Raw genomic sequence first — 11,436 nt, 5'->3', positions numbered from 1 at the left:
TAAGTAAAAGAAGTAGTATCAAAATGTACTTGTAGTATTTGTGCTGAACTGATTTAGAGGTTTACAGCCTCATATTACATTTTTGTTGCATTTTATGAGGCACAGTTTTAAGAAAAGAAATCTGTAATTTAACTAGTAATCTCAGAAATACAAATATAGTAAGTAGAATAAACATTTAAACTGAAGTACAAATACCACACAATTGCAGTGGTGAAAGAAGTACTTTGATTTGTTTATTTAATTAGAGTAACGGTATCAAATGCTAAATAATGTCAGTCGAAGTCTTGTTTTAAGATCCCATTAAGTAAAAGTAGTTAAAGTATGAAATGTGAAAAAACAAAGCTCTGCTGCTAAGATGTAAATTAATTTTATTTCTAATCTTTGCATTTTTTGTAATATTTTGGATAAATCCAGTTGTTCAAACCAACTATCTCCTCTTTAGAGCAAAGATTTACAGACATCTGTCATAGAGACCAAGTACAAACAACTTTATAATGACCTGTAACAAGTCAAATAGCTGGAGAACATTAACTGTAACAATAGAGTGTTTTATATGAGCTTATTGTGTTTTTGAGGTAGTTAATCCATAACAATAGAAACATCATCATGTGTTCACATAGAAAAGTAAGTACAAGCACATTACTTGAGTAAAGGTAGTAGCTACTTACTGTATTTACTTAACCAATTCTGCATTCAAATAACACAAACACCAGAAGTATTAAGAAATCAGTATTTGATCTGTAGTCTATTATTGTGTAGACAGAAAGTAGAGAAAGTAAATAAACAGTGCTATCGTAAGTTTTTCTTCTATAATGGTCTTTTTATAATTACACTGCTGATTAGCTGGACTCTGCTCTACGCAAATATTTTACGTAAAGCCTTTCTTACGTAAACGCGTCGGAGAATCCCTGACGTTACGTTAACGGCTGTGATAGCTCGGTGCAGGGTTTTGTGGGTCATGGAGGAGGAAGGTAAATAAAAGGCAGGCGCTACCATCACACTGCGGCGGGTTTCAGACGGTTACCGGGAGGTTTGTCACGCTGGATGCGGCAGCTGTTGCTGTAATACGGCTGTAAAATCAGACGGGGAGGACAGACCGGAGAGGAGGGACGGTCGGTTCGGCTACAGCAGCAGCTGTCGGCGGTGAGAGGAACATCATGCTCCCCGTCTATTCATGCCTCTGTGGCTACATACAGGAGTGATCTAGCTAGGACCAGCTAACGTTAGCTAGCGCTAATGCTGAAAGGCAATCTGGCCGTTCATTCTTTATATTTTTTATCTTTTATTTGCTACCTAACGAGCTGCGTGTTGGCTAATTAAAACAGGCTAAAGTGGAAAACGTTCACTGAGCTAATGCTACTGTTTTAGACTGAAACTCAAGCTAGCATGAGTGCTAACGTTACCATATACACTGAGTGCTCCCAGTCAGTGCACTGGACTGACAGCAGTGTGGTACTTGGAAAACAGTCAGTCAGTCAGTCTGCACCTGAATGTTGGCACTGGGCTGCCCTCAGGTCTGCACAGGTGAACATTTCTGAATAACTAAATTATTTATCACCATGAAAATAGAATATATGTGAATGTACAGGACTAAAATAAACCATTCTTCCACAGTCAGCACAACTTAGTGTGTGTATTATTATCTAATCTAATGTCTAATCTTCTTAATCTGACCTTAATCATCGTACAGCAGCTGTTTGATAAGTAAGAATAAAATATCCTTCGATGTGTAGCATTAACTTTAAAAGTGATGGACAGTGCACTGTTAAATGCATTGTTTTCTGCAGTGTTTGCAGATGGATCCCATAGTTTAGACGAGTTTTTATAGTATAAAATAATACTCTACCGCTTCCCATTTCGGATGCAAAAACCCTGTGAGCTTTCAAAAAAACTAACCCGGCTCCCATAAACACTACTAAAGTAGAATACAGTAGAGCAGATTAGACAGGGAACAAAATTTGTATTACTGGCAGTTCATTATGGATATTACAGCTAGTGCACATCCCTTCTAGGGGGTTAGAGAAGTTGAGTAGGCCAGCGCGTGTGACAGTTTGTCAGCTGTTCATCTTTGGGCCTGGATATAGGTCAGTTTAGCAGCATGATTTCTTCATGGACCACATATAATTATTTGCATTTGCAGTGTTTAAATCAGTGTCATCACAAAATTTCTTTTGTTGTTGTTTTTATTCTCAGATGAAAAAGACCAAATATCAATATAGTATTATTGATGTGATTTCAGGGATTAGTATTATTTTTTATACTATACCTGATAGGATACCAGGAGACAGAGAATATCAAATGACTTATTCATTACCTTGAAAATAAAGTTTTTCTACAAAACCCTTTATTTTATTTTGAAAAAATAAGCTGTTCTCTCCAACTTTTACTAATATCTTAACAAAATTGCACAATTAGTCATATTCATTGATTTGAATTTTCCAACTTTTTAGGACTTTGGATATTCATTGTTAAGGACATATGTGATTAATTATCTAATTATAATCTTTCATTTGGGTTATAATAATGTGGTGATGTAGCTTTAAATGTTGCATTTTTCAGGTAGAAAACACTACAGTTAATAGTTAAATCTTCTGATCTTATGTGACCAGTGGCAAAAATATGCAGTGAATGCCTGCGCCTGCCGGGGCCATAATGTCCACATTATTAACGGTTCCCTCTAAGCCAGGAAATGACACGGAAAGCAGCAGATGGAGCTTGAATTTTTATGTGACATGAGGCCGGCCGTGTCGTGTGGACAAATTTCATGTTGTGTGACCTGTCGGAAAAAATAAGATGATGTCTTGTTGACACGGCATTCATACAGATGTGCTTCATTTTGGTTTGGGGGGGATCCGAACTACTGGCATCTTCGCTTTGCAATTAAACCTTTTACTTGTGGAAAACTTCTTCAAACAATTTTCTTACTGTATTACTTTTCCAGTGCTGTGTTTCAGTGGACTGTGAATAATCTGATACTGAAAAGATGTTATGCCTTCTTGTCTGAATTTTCAACTGTCAAAACAGAATAAAATTGAGCAATGTATCTACCACATCTCTTCTCAGTTTTCAGGTGGTCTGATTGGGTTTGCCTTGTCCTTGTGTTGCTATGGCGATGCGGGAGTTGGTGGAGGCTGAATGTGGGGGAGCCAATCCTCTCATGAAGCTGACCAGTCACATGACCAAGGAAGGGGGGGCATGGCGGCACCGGTCAACACCTACAGTGAGTAATTTGTAGATGACCATGAGTGGTTGAGATAGTTTGATATATCTGATGTGGCACTGTTTGACTCTGATATCTTACTTATTTTCTCAGATACCCCCCACTCCCATTGAAATTGCGACTGAAGAAGAGGTCGGTGCTTATGTTCCTTTTCATTCTTGCCACACTATGTTGATTAAAGCTAATATTGATAATGTTTAATAAAGGTTTCACATTCCAAGGCAGTATCAGATGTTTAGATCTACATATATGATATGCAGTTTCTCAGTATTGTCTAAACAAATGAAAAGAATAATTTTATCAGCTGTATTAAGATGTTTTCACTTTACCTCCAGCTTGTAAATGAGTTCCTTCAGGCACCTCCGCGACCCCCTCACACATTTGACATGGGTCAGCTGCTGGAGGAGATGCAGCAGATTGACCAGCAGAGCTACAGACAAGCGCCACAGCGAGGTATGCTTTCAGTTTCAGTTGCTTTCCGAATGTGAGTCTCTGTACAAAATGTTTTCAGTATTTTAAGCACCATTTATTTTCATTTAATAGCTCCAGATGTGGCAGCATTGGCCCTCTCTGGTGACTGGGCAGCTGAGTTCCTCTCAGGTTCAGACTCTGGCTCCGCACCGGGGATCATCGCTCTTAGTGATGCAGCAGATGCTGATTGGACAAGGGAGTTTATTGCTGAGGCTGCAGGTAGCTTGATTTTGTTACAGTTTCTATTTCTTCCACACTACAAACATACTTTGTTTCATCTACCCCTCATGTTTCTGGAGTCGTCATCAGTCTGTAATATCAAATTTAACTGACATCAGAGCAGTTGGCTTGAGATAAATCTGTTGTGTGCCTCTATGTTTTATTTATTTTTTCTGCTCCTAACCAGATCCTGGACGATGGGCAGAGGAATATCTGGAGCAGTCGGAGGAGAAGTTGTGGCTGGGAGACCTGGGAGACAAAGAGAATGAATGGTTAGACCAGGGGCTGGGGGATGTGGATAGAGAGATTAGAAAGTATGCAGATGAAAAATGGCTTATGTAAATGGTTACTTCAGGCACAGTGCAATAAATATAGAGCACAGGAAAGATATTTGTGAAGGAAGTTAAAGGGAATAAGAGGATTGAATCCAAGTTTCCTCTTGAGTCAATTCTTTAAACTTTCATCCTTGTCAAGAGTGAACTCATCCAACAGTTATCTCTGTAAATGACATTTAAGCAACAGGGCAGGAATTGAAAGCTGATATCAGAGTTACAGATGTTTAATCATCAACATAATCCATCTCAAAATAACTTACTTCTACTACAGTGTAAAGTAATTGATTTGTTCCAGTCTATACACGCAGTATAAAACTAAAACAGTTTATTCTGAACATTTAACTCCTCACAGTAAAATGTTGTTAATCTGACAGGACAAAGGAGTATCAACCAGGAGAGGAACTGAGGCAGACAGCCAATGAGCTTGTTTCAAAGGTCGATGACCCCAAGTTACAAAACACAGAGGTGAGCAGCTCTCTCCGGATTTGTCATTGTAGTTCTCTTTAATCACGTACGACCACATCTCTTTTTACACATCTTTCCCCATTTGCTTTCTCTTCCTCAATCCCATTTTTGAAGAGTAGTTTCTTTGGAGCTTAGTGTATTGGTAATGGTTTTTCAAGGTTATTGTGTCAGCTTTGAAAAAAAGTTGTTGGTTTGGAAAGAAACATTATACATTATATTAGTATGAACCTGACTAGTTAATTGTGATGATGGCAAATGCTTCTTTGCTTTTGTTTTTTTTTTTTCCGTTGTTGTGTAGTTCCTGCGATTCATTAGGCAGATTGGCGAGGGCAGTGTCACAGTGGAGAGCAGAACAGACAAACAGCTCACAGATAAAGCTCAGGCCGAGGAGGCTCAGAACTGGGCCTCCAACCTCAACCAGGTACGAGTCACTGCCAAACAAGGAGGGGACGGTTGCAACTGGGAATACATTGAGGAAGATCTTTGCTTCACTTTTACACAGTATAGGCTATGTCTTGTGACTCATCACCCCAGTATCTGATGCAGAGTAACATTTTCCACAAATGTAACCAAAAGCAGCCACTACATTCCCTGTAATATGAAGCTCAAGGCTGCACAGCAGTGCAGATGGAATTTGTGCAGCACTATTAGCCTCTTTTCTTATGCATTCACTTTTTTTAATGTGTAAAATTCTGCTCCAGTCAAGTTATTCTCATCTTGACTTTATGCTTCACTTTGTTGTGTTCACTTTGGTTTCACTCAGTTCAGACAGAAAAGGACTGAACATTTTTTATTGTTTTAGATAACACTTTTAGATTGTAACTATATTTGCATCAAAAATCACAATATAATAGATGCCCATTTCCACCAGAACAAGAAAAAATAGCTCAGAAGTTCAGTCTAGAGGAGAGAAAATACAAATGCCCACAAAAAGTCGCAATTATGTTTACCTTATCAAGTCAAAACTATAAACTATAAAAAGTCTTCTAATTCATGTAATGTAATACATGTACATTTGACTTGATATGGTTAAACTTTGACATGGTGTGTCTCTCTTTTTTATTTATTTTTATTTTTTTTTTATTACAACATCTGTGAAACAGGCTACATTTTGAGATCGTTTAAATGTTTAACTAATAATTATGACAACACTTATTTTATTTTTGTTTTGCTTTATCAAAACATTTGATCAATTTTTTATTTTCCTGGCAGAAAAGGGCTTCCTTATTATACAGTGCATATGCAGCCCTAAGTCCTGTTTATTATTAATATCTTGTTAATGGCTCCATTGTACTTGCCCCCTAATTTTTACATGTATTTTTCCCATTTGTTTGACTTGCCTTTGAACTCTTGGCTTACCATTCCCTCAATTAACAAACACCATTTATCTACTCCTCCTCCTACTTTAAATTACACCTACTCTGCCCACCCCTCCAAAAATTCAAAAACCCTCCTCACCAACCGCTCCCTCCTCTAAACATTGCCTCATTTCCCATTACCACCACTCTTCGCCTCCCCCCGTAGTTCCTGATGGAGACGGGGGGAGGGAGTCTTCCCTTGGAACCCCCAGAGAGGAATGAGAAGATTGAGAAAACTAAAGCTAAACAGGCAGAGCAGTGGGCCAAGGTCATCAGGCAGGTAGGACCTCTGTGGTCTGGCAGGAATAGGGTTATTTTTAGCTGCAGTTACTTTTATATTTAGGTTTTCCTATTAGCGTGCTACTTTTAATTTGCACATACAGTAAGATACACTCAACATTTCATTAATTTGTTGCCGCTGATTGAAAGAATCAAGAGTTAATTAGGGAGAAATAGAGGAAGCATTTAGAGGAAATTATCTGTGTCTGTGCTGTTTCTTGTTTCATCTTTTCCTCCTTTCCATTCACCTCCCTCTATGCCTTTCCTGTTTTAATGTACCAACCCAAAGCTCAAATAACATTTTTTTTGTGGCGTGTATGTGCAGACTTCAGTCAACCATTGTCATTGATACAGGTGTCAGAGGAGTCAGCTGAAGCCTGGGTAGACGAGTTCACCACATCAGGACCAGATTTCCAACAAGCCAAAGCTGCAGTGGAGGTAGGCAACAATAAGTAATGATTTAAACCCAAAGCTAAAGCTACTGTGATGAAAATGAAGCACATTGTTTCCTGGAAGTTCAAGGTTTAAAAATGGAAAGCCTGCCTTAACACCAAGACATGATAGTGTTACTTCATCCCATTAGAGAGAAAAAAACCAAACCCCTATCTTTCTCTTTTGTCTCAGCTATGTTACCAAATATCATCAATACGCATTTCTTTTATTTGGAAAAGTAAAGGTCAATGTCTATAATGCAGAATGATATATTGAGTGAGGAGGCCTTGTGAAGTAATGGTGCATATCGCTGTCATTTTGTGACAGAGTGATGTGGATTTCTGGGAGAAGCTGCAGCAGGAGTGGGAGGAGATGGCTAAGAGGGATGCAGAGAGCCATCCGTGGCTGTCGGACTTCGATCAGCTACTCAGCACTTCTTATGATAAGGTAGCCGTCAACCTGCTCCAAACAGCGGCCTGCTGAGAAATACAATCTGTTTGTGTTTAATGATTTCAGCACTTTTGCACACACGGCCCTCCTTGATAAAACTACAATGCATACAGTTTGGTACAGCTTTCTTGTATCTGCTCATGAGCCTCATTTAGATAAACATAGAAATACACTAAGCAGCCTCCATATGTTCCGTGTTTTTCTCAGGGGTACCAGTTTGAAGAGGACAACCCCTACTTATCCCACCCAGACCCTTTGTCAGAGGGCGTGAAGAGGATGGAGGCAGGGGACATCCCTGGTGCCGTACGGTTCTTTGAAAGTGCTGTACAGAGAGAACCAGACAACCAGCTGGTGAGAATCTTGGTTTTCATTTTAGATCATCCCCTTATTAATGAATTTCTTAAAAACTGTCTAATAAGACACTGTACTTGAAATTTACTTGTTTTCCCTGAGAGAAAACAATAATTTCTGGTTTGTGTGTTATTAATTTTTATTCTTTGAGTGCAGGCTTGGCAATATCTGGGAACCTGTCAGGCAGAGAATGAACAAGAATTTGCTGCAATCAGTGCCCTCCGCAGGTCAGAAATGCAAAATGCTAGTGGTGGTTTTAAATGTTTTTGCAGATAAGATAAAACAATAGAAAATTTGCACATTAAGATTGGTTGTTCTAGCAAAGTCATAATTATTTGCCTGATTTTCTTTTTTTAATTAGATGTATAGAACTGAAGAACGACAACCTGACTGCTCTGATGGCATTGGCTGTCAGTTTTACGAACGAGTCACTGCACAGACAGGCTTGTGAGACTCTTCGTGACTGGCTCAAGCACAATCTAAAATACCGCTCTGTGTGGGAGCAGAATGAGCATGAACGCCAAAAGGATGGTGCCAGAGAAAAGGAGAAGGAGAGGGACCGGTTTGGGTCACTGTTGCCAGAGTGAGTGCACATGTGTTAGATTTAGATCAGTTTTAACTTTAAAACCTTAAATAAAGAATCAGCGTCCTAAATCCAAAGAATTTGTATTACTATATACCAATATCCTCTTCTGACTCTTTCTATTTTCTCTACATATGCCTTTCTTTCACAGATCTTTGTTTACTGAGGTCCAGACCTTGTTCCTGCATGCAGCCAACTCTGACCCGGCCCAAGTGGACCCCCAGCTGCAATGTGGCCTGGGAGTTCTGTTCAACCTCAGTGGCGAGTATGACAAGGCGGTGGACTGTTTCAGTGCGGCTCTCTCTGTCACACCACAGGTTAGTATTGAAGCCAGTGCTGAGATCCTAACATCTGTCTTCACTGTTGTCAGTTTCTGAGCTCCTGTGTTTTTCTTCAGGACTACCTGCTGTGGAATAAGCTCGGTGCCACACTGGCCAATGGAAGTCGCTCAGAGGAAGCAGTGGCCGCCTACAGGAGAGCTCTGGAACTGCAACCAGGTTTCGTACGCAGCCGCTACAACTTGGGGATCAGCTGTGTCAACTTAGGAGCCCACAGGTGAGTTTCTAGTTGTGCATTGTGTTAAAAAAAACTAATCCCATTGTGCGATTGTGAATTAAAATGTTATTTTTTTTACTGTACTATTTACTATTAAGATGTTTGTGTTGATAGCAAAAAAACAAAACAAAAACAATTGGACAGGACACCATCATGATATAAACTGCTCTTTCACGTGGGCCCCACACACTCAGGGTAGAAAACTTTGCCATGACAGACATATAAATTCACTGAAGCATTTAGTTTTTCCTATTTATGTTCTCCTTTTCACTCTCTCCCTTTCTATCTCAACACATTGTTACTTGATAAAGAATGTGGGGGGGAAAAAAACAAGATGCAGACAATAATCAAGGTCCCAGCTGATTAGACCCTGTCTCAACTCGACAGCTATGTTATCAAGAGTACACACACCGAGCTTTGAGAATAAACTTAACACCTGTTCTTGCAGTGGATCCTTTTGTCTAAAACCAAATTAGGTCCAAATGAGTGTTTCAGTTCATCACAAGTGTCATCACTTGCTTATAACATTTCTGCAGAAGCCATTTACAATTTGACTAACGGCACCAAAAAGAAACATATTTATGTCTTGATTTATTTTTTGTCTCACTTCTACAGCATGTTTTAAAATAGGAGGTCAGAATGTGTACAGCAGAAGCCTGTAGAGTTGCAGCTTAATTGGCAGCTTTGTCATTTAGACAATTTATTTAAAAAAAAAAAAAAAACGTTTTGGAAGGCTGTGCCATGCATATTATGCAGTGCAGATGATTTTACTTCCACTAGGTGGCATTAACAGTACACACTGTTGCCTGTCACATGGGCATACTGAGTTAAAAACCATGTACTGTAGCACAACAGCCCTATAGTTATTGCTGTTCACATTAGTTTTATACTAGTGTGGTTGTAGTTATGTGGACTGCCTCATTCATATTTTAAGGTAGAGAGATAAACAAATCAGTTTTAGCATAGATGTCTTCAGTTGATATGTTTACTCTACTTTGGTGATATTTGGATTAAAATATTCAGGAACTGCAGTTTAATTAGCAAAACATATGAGGAGTATTGTCTTAATTACAACAAAATATTTAATCTAATGTAAATGTTAATTTATTTGAAATTAGCTTTCTATCTTACCCTGTTTTTTTTCCTCCCTAATCTGCAGAGAGGCAGTGGAGCACTTCCTTGAAGCTCTGTCCCTGCAGCGCCAGGCCGCCGGGGATGGAGCAAGAGCTGCAAGGGGGCCTGGAGGTGCTGCTGCAACCGTGATGTCTGACAACATCTGGTCCACCCTGCGTATGGCTCTGAGCATGATGGGAGAGAGCTCTCTGTATGCTGCTGCTGATCGCCGGGATTTGGACACGTTGCTGGCTCACTTCTGCCAGAGAGAGGTGGAAGGTGGAACTGAATGAGGACTAAAAAGGGGAGCGCTCATTGAGTGTGAATGTGTTTTCCTGGGCAGTAAATGTTTGGGTGACTGAACGAAGCAGAGAGGAATCAGACTGGTAACGGTTAGACACAACTAGAGGAGGAAGACACTGTGAATTATCCACCAACCTAGAGACATCATCTTGTAGTCATGTGCGCTTCTATCAAATATTGCAAAATGCAGCCATGTGACTGTATTTTACATGTTTGACATTTGCAGATTCTTTTCTAATCTGTTGTTATGGAGAACTGGGTTTAATGAAAGGTCAATTTCATTGATTTGACATATGCTCTCAATGAAGAAAGTAAACGATTAGGGAATTCTTTCTGTAGTCAATAACCAGAATAGTGAGCAATCATATATATATCATGCTACTCAGTGCACTCCCTGTGCTTTTGTATATTGTAAACTCGCTGTGGGTATACAAATTAAAGGTACAACATTTCCTTGACATTGAAAAAAGTATAGCTTTTTATCAATGGTGCTCTCAAGAAGGATTTTGATGGTTCTGAGTACAAACACTAGTCAGAAGTGCTATAGTGGCCTGTTCTTTTCTTTTGTCCTTTTTCTTTTTTTTTTTTTGTAATACTTTATTTAATTTTTTGTGACCATTCATCAGCCAGGACAATGAACTGACAACCAGCAGGACTGTTAACTGTTATGACGAGGTGCGTGTGTGTGTACAGTGTGTGTGTTTGTCTGGGGTTGCGTGGGGGATATTAATCATACGTCGGATGATAAGATCATATAATTGTAACGTCATTGAGAATTATTTCTCTGGGCTCCTCCTTCTCTTGCTTTTTTCATATCACTCTTGTAAAACTATTTGCTTCATTGTAAAATAATGCTACATGCCATATTGTGTATTGTAACATAATTGTTGCACTATAATTGTTTTCAGGCTAGTTATATCCTGACTGCAATGTTTAAAATAATATTCAGCAATAAAGCTTTGATTCCAAACACCTCTTAGTGTTTTGGTCTGGTTTATTTTGCTTTCTTTGTCACACATCACAGAACACTTAACTGGCTAGAGAAGGAAAGGAGAAATTAATTCTTAGGGGTGCACTTCCATATATAATGTAGAAAATTATATATTCTAGTTTGTTTTTTTCTCTCTAACTTTGCTAAAGACCTGCAGGATGAGGGTGAGGTGTGTCTCAGGAGGACAAAATAAAAAAACTAACTCTGGATTTATTCAAACTTCCGGATGTTATCAACCTGACGCCACGCCCACATCCCGAGCGTCGCGCTCTCAGCCAATTGGCGACGAGGAGGCGGAGACGACGCGTACG

At 39.3% G+C, this 11,436-nt stretch overlaps 1 protein-coding gene across 3 annotated transcripts; it reads left to right on the top strand.

Moving 5' to 3' along the window:
• Nucleotides 1–919: 919 nt before the first annotated feature.
• Nucleotides 920–11,108, top strand: pex5 (peroxisomal biogenesis factor 5). 3 transcript variants are annotated; one of them, XM_026370531.1, is made up of 16 exons: nt 920–1,143; nt 3,064–3,220; nt 3,314–3,352; nt 3,556–3,673; nt 3,764–3,910; nt 4,098–4,182; nt 4,620–4,710; nt 5,009–5,131; nt 6,702–6,785; nt 7,107–7,226; nt 7,437–7,580; nt 7,737–7,807; nt 7,942–8,163; nt 8,315–8,480; nt 8,561–8,718; nt 9,878–11,108. In XM_026370531.1, the coding sequence occupies exons 2-16, from the start codon at nt 3,107–3,109 to the stop codon at nt 10,122–10,124; spliced, it is 1,929 nt and encodes a 642-aa protein (XP_026226316.1). In that variant the 5' UTR covers nt 920–1,143; nt 3,064–3,106; the 3' UTR covers nt 10,125–11,108. The 3 variants fall into 3 exon arrangements, with proteins under 3 accessions (XP_026226316.1, XP_026226317.1, XP_026226318.1); XM_026370533.1 differs by lacking the exon at nt 920–1,143 and adding an exon at nt 6,235–6,348 and having other exon boundaries at nt 3,071–3,220; XM_026370532.1 differs by lacking the exon at nt 5,009–5,131.
• The last annotated feature ends 328 nt before the right edge of the window (nt 11,109–11,436 follow it).

The sequence above is a fragment of the Anabas testudineus genome, chromosome 16 (assembly GCF_900324465.2).
Source record: "Anabas testudineus chromosome 16, fAnaTes1.2, whole genome shotgun sequence".
Lineage (NCBI taxonomy): Eukaryota > Metazoa > Chordata > Actinopteri > Anabantiformes > Anabantidae > Anabas > Anabas testudineus.
This window is presented reverse-complemented; position numbering and strand designations above follow the sequence as displayed.